Source organism: Wasmannia auropunctata, unplaced genomic scaffold, assembly GCF_000956235.1.
Source record: "Wasmannia auropunctata unplaced genomic scaffold, wasmannia.A_1.0 LD336111.1, whole genome shotgun sequence".
NCBI lineage: Eukaryota > Metazoa > Arthropoda > Insecta > Hymenoptera > Formicidae > Wasmannia > Wasmannia auropunctata.
This window is the reverse complement of record NW_012026779.1, coordinates 2,391,674-2,399,281: the sequence shown is the minus strand read 5'-3', so window position 1 is coordinate 2,399,281 and position 7,608 is coordinate 2,391,674. Positions and strand designations below refer to the sequence as shown.

Below are 7,608 nucleotides of genomic sequence, written 5' to 3'. Positions count from 1 at the left end.
TAGGATACGTACGTGTGTATTTATACGCGCGAGGTACGCCCAGCGCGACGACGACGACAGCGACAGTCGCCCCCCGTCTTGGTACCAATAGCGGTGACCAGGACACGGCCGTGATCCAGGTGCTCCTAATGCTCGAAATCTCGATGAGGCTTATGTCGTCGACGTCGTCGCCGTCGGAGTCGTCGTCGTCGCCGTCGTCGTCGGAGCCGTCGTCGGAGCCGTCGCCGTCGCCGTCGCCGTCGCCGTCGGAGTCGTCGTCGTGGTGGTCGCTGTTATTGTCACCACCACCGCTGGAGTTGGAGCCGTCGCCGTCGCCGCCGCCACTGTGGTTAACGTCCGCGTGTTCGCTACCGCCGTTCTCCACGCCGCACGTCGCATTACCCCTACGTCCGTAAAGGAGACTCGGCGTTTGAAAGTCCAGCGTGGATTCGCGGTAACGTAAGGTGGCCAGGATGGCGGGCAGCAAGGGTACAGGTGTCATCATGCACATAAAGCCCGTGGAAGTTTCCCAGCAGCTGCAAGATGGAGAGAAGTTTATCAAGTGGGACGAGGTTTGTGTGTATTTTTAATGTTACGGCTGTGGTAGTCGGCAGTTTTAATGTCGAGGCGCTAGTAAAAGTATAAATGTAAAAGGTCACTTTAGGCATAAAAGGCTCCTAGTTTAGCGGAGTCAAAAAGAAAATTAAAAAAAAGAAAGGCAACGGAATTTCCGTGACGATAACTCACGTCGCATTTCTTTCCTGAGAATATCAACTTAGACGCGACACATATCAGAGAGAACGTTATGCGGCAATTACAGTATAAACAGTCATGCGGCAAAAGTAATGTCTTTCATAATGTCGAATGCTATATGTAATCGTAGGATTCCGGGGTGGCAACGCCGGTGACTTTGAAAGTGGATAAATATGGCTTTTATTTACACTGGTCGGATCAAAATAATGAGATGGATATGCTGGACGTAGCAATTATAAGAGATACTCGCACAGGAAAACAAGCAAAAGTACCAAAGGTATTTAATTTTATTTGTGTTCCTTTTAATAGTAACAAATATTTTATGCATCCATTATACTGATGTGCCCATGAGTCACAACTTTTTACTAGTGGTAACTAACAGTGAAAATATTGTATGAATGCTCAAAGATGAATAATCAAAGAGAACTCAATTTTTTCCATTTTCTACATCAATGACGCACAGAGCATTGTTATATAATAATAATTGTCTGATGACTATGATTTACAACTTTACTAGTGGTATCGCATAGTGAATAACGTATTACAAATGCTCCAAGTTGAATAATCAAAGAGAAACTCTAATTTTTTCCATAATTACATCAATGACGCACAGAGCATCATCACATAATAATTATTGACTAATTTATTAATAGACCATTACCTACTTTATGTCCCATACATAGTTTGCTTTTTTTATCACACCTACTATCCCGCCGGCACCAATGGTAGATAAAGGCAGTTCCGTATTCATTGAAATAACACGCCTAGCTGGATCAGTTTTCCCATAAATCAATAAACAGAACTTTGAATGAGTACTGACATACTTCTGCATGCAGCATTGTATGCATTTAGCTCATTGTATGGAACTTTTTGTTTGCACTCGCCGCGGCGAGTTGTTAGGGGCATTATTAGGGATTTCATTTACTTATATATTCTAAGCTTTGTGTCAGAGGAGATAGCAGAAATTTATAGTGAATTAAAAATTCCTCTGTAGGATCCAAAGCTGAAATCTCTTGTAACGATGGGTTCTCAAGTTCCCTTAGAAGACAAAACTGTAACAATCTGTTACGGCTCTGACTTTGTCAATATGAATTTTATTAATTTTTGCACAACGCGTGCAGAAATAGCACAACATTGGACAGAACAACTTTTTCAAATGGCATACAATTTGATTCAATTAAACACTAGCACAACTATGTTCTTATTGAAAGCACATACCAAGCTTGCACTTTTTGCTGATAAAAGTGAAAAGATACCGGTAAAAGAGTGAGTAGTGTTGTAATGCAATCTTTTGTCCGCAACAGCGTTCTCTTCTGAGATAAGATCTATATTTGATTCGTTTTACAGTATAGTAAAAATGTTTGCACAAAACAAAGATGACCGCAAGCGTGTTGAGAAGGCGTTGGATATTTCTGGCTTTCCATCTGGCAAAGTGAGTTTCTCGTAAATATTAACTTTGAAAAGTTTTATTAATATAAAATACATCGTACACTTATTACAACAATATTGTTTCTTAGAATGACGTCATGCCGTTGTCAAAATTTCAATTTGAGGATTTCTTCAATTTTTACAAGTCACTCACTCAGAGAACAGACGTGGAAAAGGTGTTTGAAGGAATTATCGGCAGTGGCAAACGCAAGCTGATGTCTGTTTCGCAATTTGTGGACTTTTTAAACAAGTCACAGAGAGATCCGCGCCTCAACGAGATACTGTATCCGTACGCAAACGAAGCAAGGGCAAAGGATATCATAAATCAGTACGAACCCAACAAGTGTAATGCAAATAAAGGACAGCTCAGTTTTGACGGTTTCTTGAGATATCTCATGAGTGAGGACAATCCGATTGTCGCCGTCTCCAAATTTGAATTGTGCGATGATATGGATCAACCGCTTCCGCATTACTTTATAAATTCTAGTCACAACACATATTTAACAGGTATACAAACACCGTTGTCATAATTATTTTTAACACGACGTATATCATACTTTTCATTTGTGTACTTATATAACGTTTCTTCTATTCAGGACATCAACTTACCGGAAAGAGTTCCGTGGAAATTTATCGTCAATGTCTTCTAGCCGGTTGCCGATGCGTTGAATTAGATTTTTGGAATGGGAAAGTTGACGAACCCGTTATTGTTCACGGGTACAAATATTATTGCAATTATTTTGTATTATATTTACGTAAGAAAGCATGCGATTGATTCCATAAAAATATAAATTTTTTTCTTAGGTATACATTCGTACCTGAAATATGCGCGCGAGATGTGATAGAGGCAATTGCTGAGACCGCTTTTAAAACGTCTGACTATCCGGTCGTTCTCAGTTTCGAAAATCATTGCAATACGAGGCAGCAAGCCAAAATTGCTCAGTACTGCAGAGACTTTTTCGGGGAAATGTTGCTCGAAGTGCCACTCGAATCGCACAAGGTATTTTTAGATATTACGTTTAATGGATAGACTAAATTAATTACATGCTAAAATTATTATTGTAATTGAATATTTTTTTTTTTTGGTTGTTTTTTTTTTAGTTAGAGCCGGGTCAGGAGCTCCCGCCGCCGTCGTTATTAAAGCGCAAAATAATAATAAAAAATAAGAAGAAGCATCACCATCATCATAAAAAGCATCAGAAAAAGCAATTGCAGGTTTTAGACACTGCTGAAGGTACCTCGGAGAGTGAAACTAATGGAACGGTGACTTTATCTGCTGCAGAAGAAAACGGTCCTCCGCCGGATATTATACCTCAGAATGAAATGGCTGATGATGTTGCACACGAAAGTGAGCAAATTGGAAATGGCGATATTCCCCATCTTCCGATGTTGCAACAAAGACAGGGTAGTAAAGACAGCGGTCAGGATGATGAGGGTTGGTAATAGGAAATTGGAGCTATAAAATATGTGTTGATGGGAGAGGCATGCGTGTTTGACGAGTTATTATTTTTCCTTTTTAGACGAAGAAGATGAATCGAGTACAGAGGACGACGAGTCCAATGTGGAAGATATGAAACTGAAACTGGGTGACAAAGTCGCAGAAAAAACTGCGGCCAAAGAGACGGAGGCGGGCGCGGAAATTTCAGCTTTAGTTAATTATGTGCAGCCCGTACACTTCAACAGTTTCGAATCGGCTGAAAGTGCGTAAAGTATCCTAACAAGAAGAATATCGATTAATACATTCTCTTCATATTGTGAAGACGATGAGTTTTTTTAATATATCGCCTGTATTTTTACAGAAAAGAATCGCATGTACGAAATGTCATCTTTCGACGAAAAGCAAGCTTCGACTCTCCTGAAGGAGAAGCCGTTAGATTTTGTGAATTACAATAAGCATCAATTATCCAGGGTTTATCCGTCAGGAACGAGATTCGATTCCAGTAATTTCATGCCGCAAGAATTTTGGAATGCGGGGTGTCAACTGGTTGCGCTTAATTATCAAACGCTTGGTAAATAAGATTTTTATCTGATATATCACCTTTATCCATCGTTTATTATTGTGGTGAATTTGATTCTATCTGTAACAGATCTGCCGATGCAATTAAATCTGGGAATATTTGAGTATAATCGACGTTGCGGTTATCTAATGAAACCGGAGTTTATGAGAAGGAAAGATCGGCGGTTAGATCCCTTCGCCGAATCCACTGTTGACGGTATTATAGCAGGCACGGTTCACATCAACGTGATATCCGCACAATTTTTAACCGACAAAAGAGTAGGAACTTATGTGGAAGTCAATATGTATGGTCTACCAGCGGATACCGTACATAAGAAATTTCGCACAAAAATCGTGCCGAACAACGGTATCAATCCAATATACGACGGAGAGCCGTTTGTATTTAAGAAGGTGAAACAACAATTTGCGTAAACTTCAAAGTTATGCTATAAAATACTTTTTTCTTTATAACGTATTGTCTATGCATTTCTCAGGTAGTTTTGCCGGATCTTGCCTCGATAAGGATAGCGGCGTACGAAGAATCTGGACGTTTAATCGGTCACAGGGTACTTCCCGTAGTCGGATTATGCCCAGGGTACAGACACGTAGCATTAAGAACAGAGTGCGGACAACCGCTAGCACTAGCGACTCTGTTTTTACACATTATCGTGAAGGATTACGTTCCTGACGGCTTGAGCGAGCTCGCCGAGGCTTTAGCGAATCCTATTAAATATCAGAGCGAAGTAGAGAAGAGAGAGAACCAGCTGTTGGTCTTCACGGATTGCTTGGAAGAATCAAATGAAGTCGAAGTACGCTTCGAAAATATTGCTAAGTGATTTACTAATCTTTTTTTTTATCTAACAATTTTTCCAAATTTACTAACATTACTAACATTTTGTAGGATAAAAGTAAAGTAGGCGATATTCCTAGTACTGCTAAACCAGCTGTAAGTTTTCTGCACGATTTGGCTCTCTTGTAATTGCATTAGTAACAATGTTATTTTTGCAGGAGGAAGTTGTAAAAACTAAACGACTGCAGTCCTTAGGAACTGTGGACATGCCAAGTCTTTTTCCACCTTCCAGCAGCTTACATAGTAGACCGTCTATCGGCGGTTTAGGTAGTTCGGATACAGTGGACGTGGAAGACGACGCTCCCTGCCCTGCAGTTCAGCCAGTTGATCCATCTATAAATAAGAGCCCAGTCAATGCTAGCAATAGTGAGTGTTTTTTTTTCTTAGTTATTTTTAAGAACATTTTGTCTTTCTTCTTTTTTACTTTCTATTTTGGCAACTCGCCAACTCTGTCTACAGTAAGTGACGAAATAGTAGCCGAAAGTTTGGAGAAACTCATGGAAAACAAGCTGGTCAGGGAGAAGAAGATGGAACTCGAGAAGAAGCTTGAATCTATGAGGAAAAAGCATGAGAAGGAAAAGATGCGGCTGCAGGCGCAGAAAGCCTCGATCGACGGCGAGAAGCACAGATCGAAATTCTATATGAGCAACAAGCTGGTGAAGCGACTGTCGAGTAAAAATATGTAAGTATACACGCGTGACCAGACAGAAATTGCTACAATATTGAGTCGCAAACATTTTTAAGCAGTTTTTCGAGTGAAGTGGGTTTAAGCACCTTGACCATGCCCGAGACCTCCGAATGCCCGGAGAACGCGGAGGGTAACGAGGGAACCAGAAGTTTGCCCAGGAGTCAAAGCGAACGGTTTCTAGCCGTGTGCAAGGCGCATGCTCAACAGGAACGTGAACTTCAGGAAAAGTATTACGAGAATCTCTTTGCGATCGTCGAGAAAGTGATGAGAGCGTCGCAGTCCAATCAACTGAAGATGCTCCAGGTGTTCCTAGACAGAGATACCGCAGACGTTAAGCGAAGATTGCAGGTTACGAGACAAGGCGAGGTACTTATTTGTTATAACAATGCTATTCTATACAACTGAATTATATGAAGTAACGGAAATGTGAATTATATGTGTAACAAAATGATCGATGGTATGGCAATATTTTATCGCTTTAGGTCAAACAGTTGGCCAAGGTGCACAAGGACAAAGCCGAGCTCGAACGTATAAAACGAGAAGTCTCAAAATCGACCGTGGAGAAGGGCGTAAACGAATGTACGCGCTTATCGAAAATTTACGATAAGAAGAGAGAGGAGTTAGAAAGACAGCATGAGGAAGTGCGGCAAAGTCTGGAAGAGGAGCGAGCCAAGGTAGGTTTGCATCCTAACGCGACGAATAATATATTGTTATACTCGTAATATGAAATCTTTTTATGTGTTTTAATGTGCGTGACAGGTGAAAGCTAACTTGCTGGCGGAGTATAACAGTCGCTACAGCAAATACGAAAGTGAGTTACCCCTGTCACCGTCTGGCGGAGCTAGCTTGCCAGAGTCGCTTAGCGAGAATACGTATTGACTCGCGAAACGAGTCACCTAGCTGTGTGTTAATTAAAGATACGACGGGTGTCCGTGTCTCCACGCCATTATACGCATCGTCCAAAGCATCCAGTTATGCGATCTGGTGCACTAAACGCGAATCGCAGTCTGAATTCTGCAACGAGAGATACGTCGGGAGGGGGGGAAAGGAGCAAGATGTCACTTAGACGCAATATTTTCCCCGTACACTCGTACAAGGAAACGAATCAATAACGACTAACGGAACGTTGGCACGTGGCGCTTATCTACAGTTGCTCGATGACGATAAAACGTTCTCGCCGGGAATGTTGACATCGTGTTGACGGTGCTGTAAGCGAGAGATTACGTGTTTTCAGGCAGCTCGATGCTACATGAGGCATGACGAGTTAACGTCTTCACTATTATGTATGATACAATTTTATGTGTGTATGTATATATATATACATATATATATATACATATATACATATATACATATATATATACACTGATCTTTTACCATTTAATACTTCAAAAAAATTAGATGTCGAATAATGTGGATCGAAGTAATTTTCTATTACTTCAACGCTGTGTCTTTTACTGATGATCATTATTTGACTGATGAGCGTTGATCGTACATGCCGATCGATTCCTTGATCGACTATGCCTCACGTGAAAGCGTCTTGATCTCTTTAACGATAAAAAAAATCTGCTTAGTAACACAAAAGAGACAATGTTAGAACTTTAATGAAAAATATGAGTTTCGCATTATTTGCACACAGTATTAAGCAGAGAGGTTTCGGAATCTATGATAGTCTCTGATGTGACAGTCGATTACGTATTTGTATGATCTTAACGAAGCATTAAGATCGTTCGCGAGAAATACGCGCGAGAGAGGTATATAATATATATACATATATATATATATATATATTATAATTCTAAATAAGAGAAAAAAATAATACAACAAACCTTCCTAAGTGCTAACATTTAATATTGTTGTTATATGCATAAGGCATCGTTATTTAACCGACTATATAAACTAAGTCTAATCGCG

General features: G+C 40.4%; 1 protein-coding gene across 3 annotated transcripts; it reads left to right on the top strand.

The window, feature by feature from the left end:
- The first annotated feature begins 235 nt into the window (after positions 1 to 235).
- LOC105449280 (1-phosphatidylinositol 4,5-bisphosphate phosphodiesterase classes I and II) lies at positions 236 to 7,259 on the top strand. Of its 3 annotated transcripts, none has more exons than XM_011688415.1 (18): positions 236 to 551; positions 863 to 1,009; positions 1,727 to 1,998; positions 2,080 to 2,164; positions 2,250 to 2,667; positions 2,757 to 2,877; positions 2,965 to 3,160; positions 3,262 to 3,595; positions 3,681 to 3,860; positions 3,960 to 4,169; positions 4,248 to 4,567; positions 4,651 to 4,965; positions 5,058 to 5,102; positions 5,165 to 5,372; positions 5,466 to 5,688; positions 5,754 to 6,060; positions 6,177 to 6,368; positions 6,454 to 7,259. In XM_011688415.1, exons 1-18 carry the CDS (start codon positions 453 to 455, stop codon positions 6,571 to 6,573), a joined length of 3,792 nt encoding a protein of 1,263 aa, XP_011686717.1. In that variant the 5' UTR covers positions 236 to 452; the 3' UTR covers positions 6,574 to 7,259. The 3 variants fall into 3 exon arrangements, with proteins under 3 accessions (XP_011686717.1, XP_011686708.1, XP_011686725.1); XM_011688406.1 differs by having other exon boundaries at positions 5,751 to 6,060; XM_011688423.1 differs by lacking the exon at positions 5,058 to 5,102 and having other exon boundaries at positions 237 to 551; positions 5,751 to 6,060.
- Positions 7,260 to 7,608: the final 349 nt, after the last annotated feature.

Bases quoted from the DNA above. Each gene is read 5' to 3' on its own strand.
- LOC105449280 (XM_011688406.1), top strand. From the start codon at position 453: ATGGCGGGCAGCAAGGGTACAGGTGTCATCATGCACATAAAGCCCGTG. The intron at 2,878-2,964 runs GTACAAATATTA...TTTTTTTCTTAG, and splicing joins GAACCCGTTATTGTTCACGG to GTATACATTCGTACCTGAAA. The intron at 6,061-6,176 runs GTACTTATTTGT...TTATCGCTTTAG, and splicing joins AGGTTACGAGACAAGGCGAG to GTCAAACAGTTGGCCAAGGT.